This window comes from Monodelphis domestica, chromosome 5, assembly GCF_027887165.1.
Source record: "Monodelphis domestica isolate mMonDom1 chromosome 5, mMonDom1.pri, whole genome shotgun sequence".
Lineage (NCBI taxonomy): Eukaryota > Metazoa > Chordata > Mammalia > Didelphimorphia > Didelphidae > Monodelphis > Monodelphis domestica.
Genome location: NC_077231.1, coordinates 272,141,657 through 272,153,438, shown reverse-complemented (window position 1 = coordinate 272,153,438; position 11,782 = coordinate 272,141,657). Strand labels below are relative to the sequence as shown.

The 11,782-nt window shown below is 36.5% G+C and overlaps 1 protein-coding gene across 2 annotated transcripts in view; it reads left to right on the top strand.

The window, feature by feature from the left end:
• The first annotated feature begins 383 nt into the window (after positions 1-383).
• LOC100027271 (ATP-dependent translocase ABCB1-like) overlaps positions 384-11,782 on the top strand; it is a 119,159-nt gene continuing 107,760 nt past the window's right edge. Inside the window, exons 1-4 of one of the 2 annotated variants that reach the window (XM_007504942.2) lie at positions 384-535; positions 1,709-1,794; positions 2,922-2,973; positions 11,319-11,487. In XM_007504942.2, coding sequence (XP_007505004.1) covers positions 1,715-1,794; positions 2,922-2,973; positions 11,319-11,487 — 301 coding nt within the window. In that variant the 5' untranslated portion in view covers positions 384-535; positions 1,709-1,714. Of the gene's footprint in view, positions 1,087-1,708; positions 1,795-2,921; positions 2,974-11,318; positions 11,488-11,782 lie in introns of both variants that reach the window. The other variant, XM_056800162.1, reaches the window with a different exon arrangement.

The following is an 11,782-nucleotide window of genomic DNA, read 5'->3' as shown; positions in this document are numbered from 1 at the left end:
GACACTTCCTAGCTGCCCTGGGCAAGTCACTTGACCCCCATTGCCTTACTACTTTTCTGCCCTGGAACCAAAACACAGTATTGATTCTAATACAGATAGTAGGAGTTTAAAGGGGGCGGGGGGGGGGGGGGGACGATGTATTCATTAAATATTCCTTAAATATTCCTGTCCTCTAAGGCTCAGGAAATATTTCAGCTTCTCTCTTCACCCTTTGGTCAAGTAGGACACCAAGAGAATAGCTGAATCTGGCCTTTTATAGTCTCATTGCATTTTACTTTAAATATCAATCCTTAACAAACTGGAGTCTTCAAACCAAAGTACCTGCTGAGCTGTAAGGCTGATTGGCTGCGCTTAACAGGGTGTGGCCAGTTCGTCCCGGGTCAGGAGTTTCCCCACCAGAAACTCGGCCTCATTTGCCCAGTGTCTACCAAAAGTTCACTTTCTAGACTGTACAGCGGTAAGTCGCTAGTGCAGGCTTTTGCTCCACTTCTGCTTCCGACATCGAAACCTCTTCAGTGGACTGGAGGGATCCCAAGTGAGTGCATGGCGAAGGGATGGGCAGTTGGAGGGCCTGAGAGCTAATGGATGGATGGGATGGATGTGATTGGAGGGAGAGGACTGGCAGCCCCTCCAATCCCTGGGTTTTAAAGGAGCAGGGAGAGAGGGCAGCAGCTGTGGCGGCAGCAGCCGAGTGGTGCTCGCGGAGCTCTCTCTGCCTCTGGAGTCATTAGAGAAACAACATCTGTCATGGGGCCATGCCCGGGCAGCAGAGCGCTCGAGCTGGGGAGGAGCCCTACACCTGTACCTCGGAGCAGTGCGTTCTGCAAGGCGAGATGCTGCTCTCTCGGAGACGGGGTACACCCAAAGCCCCCCGGAAAAGTCCGACAGGCTAGGAGGAGGAAGGAAAAAAGGAGGAGTCGCCACCCGCGCCTTGGCTGATATCAGAGGGTGGCGGCGGGGAGGAAGGTGAAGCCGGGGTGAGCAAAGTTCAAAGTTTCCGCTCCGCTAGCTGTGGTTCAGAGGGGAAGGGTGAAGTCGGGACATTCGAGATTTCTAGTGTTTACAGTGGCGGAGCTCGGTTCACAGGTGAGCAAAACGGCCCAGCGGTACCGCAAGTCAAACATCCCTTCTCCAGCCCCTCTTCGAGACCTCCTGGACGCTGCGAATGTAGAATAGCGCTGGCCTGAGGGATCAGCTCTGAGTTCTAGTCCCGACCCTGCTCCTGAAGAGTTGGGTGGAGTTGAGCAACCAAGAAGGCGTTGGACTTCATCTCTCTGGCCCCTTCTTACTGACAGTCAGTGATCCACTCAGAAGTAGCTCAGGGGGGACGAGTGGAGCCAAAACAGTGAGTGGCTCTGGCCCGTGCCCCAGAGAGTGAGTGAGAATGAGTGAATGAAGTGCGCAGCAGTTTCCATTACGCTCCCTCCTGTTGGGGCAGAGGCAGCTTTTCACGTCCAGATCCTGCTACCCATCAGTCCAGCCTTCCTTTGTGGCGAAAGACGAATTGATTTCAATCTATTTTCTTTCTTTCTTTCTTTCTTTCTTTCTTTCTTTCTTTCTTTCTTTCTTTCTTTCTTTCTTTCTTTCTTTCTTTCTTTCTTTCTTTCTTTCTTTCTTTCTTTCTTTCTTTCTCTCTCTCTCTCTCTCTCTCTCTCTCTCTCTCTCTCTCTCTCTCTCTCTCTCTCTCTCTTTCTTTCTTTCTCTTCAGGTTGAGATGAATCGGGAAGAAGGTAGTAATGGAATGGCGAAAATCCCCGCGGAAAAGGGGACGGACTTGCCATCGGATAGCAAAAGGTTGTCTTTTAATTTTTTTTTTTCCGTTCTTATGGTAAACTTGGCTAAAAAGAAGAAAACAACAGCAACGAAGTAATTGACGTCTACATCCTAGCAATGGATATAGTGGTTAGGCTAAAAACAAAAACAAAACCAAAACCCTGGCCAACATCCTTTGTATAATATCCTGTGTGTGGGAAGAGGTTCCTACAAGATGCACGCGATTCGGAGAGCAAGCTCGCACATCTTTGAATATTTGCTAGTAGATTTAACTTTCTCTTCATTACTTCAGAAGTGAACTTGTAGTTTCCTGTCTGATCAGGAACAAAACAGTCCCATGCCACGGAAGGCAGGGTCCCAGCTCCCTTACATTAAAATCTGTTAATGATTAATGAAAGCTTATAACTAAGGAAAAACGCTAGTTTGCTATTTTTGACTTGACACTAACATTCTTGATTTCTGCCTAAGAATTCCTTTTAGGGAAAAGGCTAGAAAGCAGAGAATTCTTTTTAAAGTGTATTTGTGCTTTTAAAGCCAAATAGCTGAAATGAAAGAGGTGAAAGATGCAGGACTTGAGAGGATCTTTTGAGGGAATTTTGAAAGTTTGTTAAATAATAATAATTTTATAATATAAAATAAATAATAGAGTATGAAGGAAAAAGTAAATTTGAGAATGTGTAAAGGTAAAAACAAAACACTAATGCAATTTTTTTCGTTTGTGAATGATTTACTGGCCAATGTTTTATTTTCTCATGATTTTTTATTAAATTAAGAAATTTCAAATGTATTTGAAACATCTGTATAGTGGTAAACCCATTTGGACATAGTGATATGACATGACATACAATATCAGCTAAGTAGGATTTGTGATAAATTTTCTTTGGAAAAGGATATAATAAAAATACTGGGAATGCTGGATGTTTATTTTTAAATAAGCAAACTAGAATCAACTGTTTGTGGAATTGGCTGCAGGCAAAGAAACAAATGGTTTCTAATGTAGTTAAAGAATAAATGTAATTTTCTTGCATGACCAGCCTGCTTAGATAATTAAGTTTTGACTCACTGATGAAGTAAAAGTTGAAACTATATATTCCTTTTTTTCCATTCATGTAACATAATCGATGTTTTCCCTGGTCCTATTTTTCTAGCAAAAAAAGTAAGAAAAAAGAACATAAGCCAAGTGTCAGTACAACAACAATGGTGAGTTATTGGTCTCTTTGTGATTCAAAATTGGAAACAAATTTCCAAGCAGATTTTCTTCTTTGCATGCTTGTGCTTCTCATGCTTATGCTAGCCTTTAGATAAAGATAGTATTGCATTATGAGAGTTTTAAGTACAGAAAGGGAAAGGAAAGGAAGCTTTTTTGTGATAAGAGGCACTTCCTCTTACTGTCTTTGCACCCCCCAAATCTAGCACTGTGCCTGGTACAAATATAGGAAGTGGTGAATAAATAATTGTCTAATTGTATTGACTTAATTTAAATTCTCATAATATGTATGAGAATTGCATAGTGTAGTATAGTTGATCAAAATCATAGCCATTGCTAACAACTATATAGCCTTTTTTTTAAAGTTTTCCTTACAGATTATCTCATTTGATTGTTACCTCAACTAGTTTTTATTAAGTACCTACAATGTGCCAGATATTTTGCTATTCTCAAGATACAAAGAAAAACAAAAGCAGTCCCTACCAACAAGGAGTTCATAATTGAATGGGAGAGAGAGTATGCCAACATCTAATAGTGAATAAAATGCATACAGAATAAATTGGAGATCATCTCAAGGGGAAGCACTAAAATTAAGAGGAACTGGGGAATGCTTTTTTTTTTAATGTAGGATTTTAGTTGAGATTTGAAGAAAGCTTTGAATAATCTTCAGATTTTAAGAAATTAAAAGAAAGCTAAATGACAGGAAAAAAAGGAGGGAGAGAATTCTAGATACAGGGGACAGTCAGTAAAATTGCAATAAGGTTGGGATATAGAATGTCTTGTATCAAGAACATCAAGGAGGCCAGTGTCACTGGATCATAGAATGTGTAGGGTAGAGTAAGGTTCAAGACTGGAAAGGTAGAAAGGAACCAGATTATGGAAAATTTTTAAAGCCAAACAGAGGAATTTTTTATAATTTATATATAATTATGTATTATATATAATTTATATAATCTTGGGAATAATAGGGGGCCGCAGGATCATTGAGATTATTGAGCAAGAAGGAGAAATGATTCTCACAACTCATTGAGCTGTTTTGGTGATAAAAGGTGGCATCATTATCTCTAAGTCCAGCGTTCAACTGATTACTTGTGACTCAGTTAGCTTTGCCTTCATTCCTAATTCTGTGCATTAATCATCATCTCAGCTCTGCTAATTACAACATGTAAGTAAGCTTTGCCTTCATCTCCCCAGGTCTTATTTTTCTCATTGATAAGATGGCAGATAGACTAGAATGGCCCCCATTTTCTTTTCTAGTGCTAGGTCTATGACCTTCAGGTGGATCTATGCAAGCACAGGAACAGGGGAGAAAGAAAGAAGTCTCAAAGCTGTTAAACAAAAAGGAAAACCCTAAAATCACTCTTTCTTTATTAGATTCCTTCTTTCTTTGCTAGGTGGGAGTCTAAGTCCTTCTTACTTGTATTAATGAAAATAATAATTATCCACTGTTTGGACTTTGGCTAAGAATATCTGGAGTTTACAAATCTTTGTGACATCTTTATTCCAGTTTCTACAGGATATTTGTAGGTTTAATAAAGAATAATTAAATATTCATCTTGACTTAGGAGGCAGAATAGTATGGTATAAAGTGAAATAAATTTGGAGTAACAGCACCTAAGTTCAAATCCTGACTGTCATTTACTGGGTTCCTTTGAACAAATCCTTTAACCTTTCTTGACCTCTTTCTTTATCTATAAGATGAAGAGATTATTAGATTACATGAAATATAAAAGTCCCATCTTTAAATCTATATGTAATATTTCCTTAAGATGAGATCAGAAATTCTATGAGTGTTGTTGGTCTGCTCCATACCTAGTTCCTTGTTATATTTATGATATCAAAGGCTTAGATAAAGAATGAGAACCATAATTTTAGAACTTAATCAGCCACACAGGGAAGACTTCACATTGTCAGCATCATCACTCACAACTTTAATGAATAACTCATAAATAATAGAGACTTTCTGTTATGTTATCTTGCTAAATGTTTATATAAGTAATTGTAGGTTAGGAAATAACAATCAAAATAAAGGAACCCTGGAAACTAGCACCTTTCCTTGTTGTTAATATCTCTCCTTCATTCTATGATAGACATGTTGATGCTACAGTGACTGCTTTGTATTTCTTTTTTTTTTATTTAAAAAAAAACCTTACCTTCTGACTTAGAATCAATACTGTTTATTGGTTCCAAGGGAGAAGAATGGTAAGGACAAGGCAATGGGAGTTAAGTGACTTGCCCAGGGTCCCACAGTTAGGAAGTGTCTGAGGACAAATTTGAACCTAGTACCTCCTGTCTCTAGGCCTGACTCTCAAGCTAATTAGCCACCCAGCTGCCCCCATCCCCAACTGTTTTGTATTTCTGTCACTCCTGAATTCATGGATAGATAACAGTATAAAATCAATTTTCTGTTTCACTCTGGGAAATTCTGAAGTCATATTTCTGGGGTTATTCATTTCACTCTTTATATAAGAAGTCTTTGACATTTAACAAACTGTTAAAACGTTTTAAAAAAGCTGAATTTTCTTCTTTTATGTTATGCTTGGCATAAAATAGAAAGAAAACTGAGGACTTTTACGAGCTTTATGAGCTTTATAATACACACCTATTTTAATTATATGTACAATAAATGGTAACTATTTATAAATCTGTCCCTCCCAATGTTCTCTCCCAAATTGAATAACAGCAGGAAAACAAAAACCAAAACTAAAATTCTCATCATAAATATGCATAGTTCAGTAAAACAAATTCCCAAATAGTCCATGCTTTGATGTGTTTGTGTTTGTCTGAATTTTAAGTTCATCATTTTTCATCTTCCTTCTAGATTTGTGGCTTATCATTGTACTGATTGAGTTCTAAAGTCTTTCAAATAATGGAATATTATTGCCATTATACAAATCAGTCCCTTAGTTCTGCTAATTTCACTCTGCATTAAGCTCATAAAAGTTCTTCCTAACTTCCTCAGCAATTATTTATTTTATCATTTTGTGGCACAATAAATTTTACGTTTATTTACCATGATTTGTTCAACCATTCCCCAATAAGGGAACACTCTTGGTTTCCAGTTTGGGAATATTATAAAAAGAACTGCCATGAATATTTTTGAACACATAGATCTTTTTCCAGTTCGGAAACCTTTCAGGGGGTCTAGTAGTGGTGAAGAGAAATCATAGGGTATGCACAGTTTACTAACTTTTGGGGCATAGTTTCAAATTGTTTTCCAGAATGGCTGGAACAATTCATAACTCTACCAAGTACACTAATGTGTCTGGTTTCCCACAACCCTTCAAACAACTGTCATTTCCTTCTTTTGTTATCTTTGCCAATCTGATGGATTCAAAGTTGTTTTTAACTTATCTCTAATTATTAATGAGTTAGAGTATTTTTTCACATAGTTGTTGATATTTTGAATTTCTTCTCATAAGCCTACCTGGTGATGTCTTTTGACCAATAAATAGTAGCAATCAACATGTAAAACTCACATCAACTTGAAAAGCAGCATAAAAGCAAAGGTCATATAGGGTTAGAAAGACTCAGGTCATTTCAGGCAATCACCTAAAACATTTGGAAAGGAAGTAAGTAGTCCTGAGGTCATTGCTTTACTCGTTTCTTTATCTGAATAATTTATGTAGAACTCTGCAAAAAATTGCATACAAAACATAAAAACTTACTAATGAAGTTGTTTGGATGGAAGGCTGTTTTCCCCATGCTATTAGTATATATGACAAAAGATCAAAATAACCTTCTTTTCTTAACTAAGTCTCAACATGGTTGTTGGATTTTTTCTACCTGGAAAATGTTGGTGGTAAATTAGTAAATAAGAAGAAAATTGATTCCTCTCCCCCACTTTGAACTTCTCTGGAGAAAATTTAAATTTTCCCTTCAGAAAGAAAATTACAAAATAAGACGTGACACAAAATAGATATATTTTGGTTAGATTGCCAACTTCAAAGTGTCAGATTTCTGTAATAGTTAAGGAATGAGAAGAATGATTAATAGCTAGAGTTTATATAGTGATTTAAGGTTTGTGAGTTTCTTTAAAAATATTATTTCATCTTATCCTCACAACAGTCCTGGGGAAAAGGTGTTTTATTATCCCCATCTTACAGATGAGAAAACTGAGGTAGACAGAGGTTAAATAGGGCCATGTGATGAAGTAGGTATGTGTCTCCAGATTTAAACTCAGGATTTCCAGATTTCAAGTTGTTTTCTTTCCTGAGTGTCATCTTACTGCCTCATAGAAAGTAATATTTTGTAATTTTTTTTGTAAGTCACAAACCATCTACATATTATAGATAGCAATGTTTTAACTAGATTTTGTATACTTGATAGTGTAATGTACTTTAAAATGGCTATATTGATAGTACATCTATTATACTAATAATGATCATGCATTTACTGAATGACCAGGGTGTGCATATGATGATTGTACATTTACTGAGTGCTACATGTAATGATAGACTTGGTGTTGCTAGATACTGTCTCACTTCATCAGGGCCTTCAAGATCTTTAAAAGGCTATTCTAATTGAATTAATTAATTATTCTAATTGAAGAAAGGGTGATTGTACTCAGTGTTCAATTGGATCTCTGATCTCATTGATATGAGTATTCCTTCTAGTGATGCAAACTTTACTCCAAGGAGGTGACATGGTATGGTAGAAAGAGCAATGGCTTTGAGGTTAAAGATCCTAAGTTCAAATCTTGCCTCTGTCATTACCTATATTGTTAAGGATGAATCATTTAGTCCTCTGGGCCCTTAAGTTTCCTCGTCTGTGAAATGAGCTGATTAGGCTAGATGGCCTCTAGCATCCTTTTGTAACATCCAGAATTATAACCAATAAATAAAATATGGCTATTGTTTATTAAGAGGGGCATATAATGTATTAATAAAGGATGGGTCAATCTCAAATAACTGTGTGAAAAATACCATGAACAGGAAGCTGCAGCACCTTTTAGCATAATTGTTTCTTTCTTCTGAATGTCCTGACAGTACAACATTTGGATCTTCCCTGACAGTGGGTGGTCAAATCAATTCACAAGTCCACCAGCAATGCATTAGTGTCCCAATTTTGCCACATACCCTCCAACATTTATTATTTTCCTTTACAGTTATATTGGACAATCTGATAGGTGTAAGGTAGTAATTCAGAGTTGTTTCAATTTGCATTTCTGAAATCAGGAGGGATTTAGAACTTTCTTATATGATTATAAACAGTTTTGATTTATTCATCTGAAAACTGCCTATTCATATCCTTGTCCACTTATCAATTGGGGAATGAGTTGTATTCTTATACATTTGACTTCATTCTTTATATATTTGAGAAATGAAACATTTTCAGAGAAATTTGTTATAAAATTTTTTCCCAGTTTCTTGCTTCCTTTTTAATCATTCTGTGTGATTCTTGTCCATATCCTCCATCACCAGCCTAACTGATATTGCTAGGGCCTGTGAAATGATTTCCATAAATACCTCTAATTCTCATCATGTGAACAGTACATATTTTTTTCTTAGCTCACAAATTTCTTTTCTTTTTTGTGATTCCTCTCATCTGTTGAGTAACAGTCAACTAACCTCCCCCCAATTTTCTGTCCCCCCCTCAAGTTGACATCCATTTTCATTTCTTTGGAGAATATAGTACTCTGAAACTCATAACCATACTGAAAAGCTGGTAAAATAATGGATTTCAAAATAGGAGGCTTTGGTTCAGAAAGAAACTTTATGTTAAAAAAAATAACTTTTGCAGTTCCCTAAAGGCAGTACACTTTTGTCCTCTTGTACAATTCTGGGCCTAACCTTATTTTCAGTGTCTGTCCAAAAGAAATATTATGATGGCAGAGTATTTTATATGAAGCTTTCTGAAGCTAAGAGTGGATAGAATACTGAACCTGGAGTCAGAGAGATCTGAATTCAAATCCAGCCTCCAATGTTACTAGCTGGTTACTTTAGTTAAGTCACTTAACCTCTGTTAGTCTTAATCCACTAGAGAAGGAAATGACAAACTCTTCCAGTGTCTTTGCCAAGAAAATCTCATGAAGGGCTATGAAGAGCTGGATGCACCATTGGCATTCTTCATTCATTTGGCTTTTTCCCTATGTGAATATATGGCTAGATAGACCAAACTCAAATTGTTATAGGACTTATCCAGGAAGCTTTATAATGTTCTGGGGCTTGATGCAACTAACATAAAGCATATGCAAGTAGGAGCACTAAAGAATGTCCATTAGTCTTCATCAATTCAGAAAACTTGATGATGCCTTATTTTTAGCCATTTGATACAGAGTCTAGTCTTCTGAGAAGATATGGTTGGCAGGCACATTGCTCCTATACCCTGTTAGCAATCTATGTCACTGTGTAGCCACATTTAGAAGGCTAGTGCTTGGCACAATGCCTGAACAGAATATGTGCTTAATATGAATTTGATGAATCATTGGTTTAACTTCATTTGGATCTCCAAGTCAAAGGAAGTAAAAGTAGTAAATGGTTTCTTTCTCATTTCTCTTCTCCAGTGGTGGTAGATAAAATATTTACTTAGAGTAAAAGTTTGTATTTTCTGTTTGAGAACACCATATCAAAAGCAGAATATTCATAGTAAGTGCAGAGCCAGCCAGTCTGACTGTTTATTGACTTACTAGTGTTCCTCAGTTTGCCATCTAAATCTCCCTTGACATGGAGACAGATGGGAAGAAAAGGGATGAAGATAAAGTTTGCAACTGACAAAACATACCTACAGAATGAAACAATGATTTCTTTTTAGTTTAAGCAGTATCTAAGCACAAGTGGTTTCAGACTAGCTCCTGGAGCACCATGATTTTTAGACTATTTTCTGCTATTTCATAGATTTGGGCTTGCCCTTATGAAGGTACTGACTTTCTTCAATGCTCTGGGTCTGAAATTCACGTAGCTTCCAGTCCTTAAGGCAATATAACTTTAAATACTTATTTTGAGGCGGGTGAATAACATTTAAAACTTAGTTTTAAAAGATGCCTAGTTACACTTTAAGTGGTTTTCTCACAATTAACTTAAAAAAATAATCCGTGTTTAACCTAAAATTTTTTGTGTTGGCTTCTACCTGCTTGTTCCATTCATACTTTAGTCAGGTACTTCCCAGCCTAACCCATTTTGGTGAAAGGTTCATACCATACCAGGAACCACAAAAAAGTAGAAGAATGTAGAGTTGCTATTGTATTTCTCTACAGTGGTATCTTATGTTACTTCAGAAGGAAATGGCCAACTACTCCAGCCCCCTTGCCAACAATCCCATGGACAGTAGGGTCCTCAGAGTCATGAAGAATAGGATACAACTGAATGACTGATCAACAGCATTATTTCAAACTGCTTATCAAGATTTTGTGTTGAGGATTTTGACTCTTTGCCACCCAATCTCCTTCCTTGTGTTTCTGAATTCCCAATAACACGTGTATCTCACAAAATCTTGGACCTACTGTTTAAATAGACCTTCTATAAATGTCTTTGTCCTGGAACCTGTTGCTATCTATATCAAAGTATAACAGCCACCTGATTATGGTATTATACAACTTCAGATATCACCCTTGGCTGCACAGCAACCTATTGTGCTCTCCTGGTTTTTCCATACCTTTGATCTTTTTAGCTATTAAAGATAAATCCATCTAAGAAAAAAGATGTAAATTGTTTCTTAAATCTTCCCACCCAATTCATAATCCTGTTTTCCATTCTTCTTTTTTTCCTTTCTTCCATTCCTTCCTTTTTTCCTTCCCTTTTTTGCCTTCTTTCATTTTTTAGGCTCTTCTATAACAAGGAGAGATTATGGAGACATAAATGACATAAACATAGTGTATAACATCATTCTAACAACCATATTAAAATTATTTATTTGTTACATTAAAATACATTAGAAAAGGCATCATTTGACAAAAATATATATCTCAATCATATTTTAATGCTCTGTTTCCTTTTTAAAGCAATGTCTATATTTAAAATGTATCTTTAATGAGTTTTGCCATTTTATAGCTTGACAGATGTCTAGAATAAGTGATGTCTTTGTAAGGAATAAACCTTTCCTCCCCCTCTTTGAACCTCTAAAAATGAATATTGTTTGTGCTTTTCAAGGCAATATCACCTCAAAAAAGAGCTTTGAGTCTGGTTTATAATATTTATGAGACATATTGCTGATATGATCATTTTAAATCCTGTTTTTCTATTTCTGTGCATTTTCCCATTCAAGTCCTCTGAGAAAAAAGGAGCAAGTAAGTTTAACCTGAAGCTTAGATTCAGAACTCAAAAGAGATATGCAAAAACACACACTTTGTAATTATGCTAATTAATTTTTCTATTTTATGTGTTCCACCCCTCTCCACCAGTTTCGCTTTTCTGATGGACTGGATAGATTGTACATGGTGCTAGGAACGGTTGCAGCCATCGCACATGGAGCAGGACTCCCTCTTATGATGCTAGTGTTTGGGGACATGACGGATAGCTTTTCCTCTGCAGGAAAAAAAAATCTCACTAACTTTAACATGACAAATTTAAGTAAGTATCACATCATTTTGAGTTGGCAATATTATTACTGTAATTAGAGTGTGTAAAATTACTATAATAATTGTAAAATTACTATAATAATTAAAACATTTATATAGTACTTTAAGATTTTCAGAGTACTTTACAAATATTATTTCATTTTATCCTTGTAACAACCCAGGCAGGTAGGAACAATTATTATACTGATTTTACACATAAGGAAGCTGAGGCAGACTAGAAGTTGTGTTGTCAGTGGTGATGCAACTAGGAAGGTCATACAACTAGGACTACTCTTTCTAACTGTAAT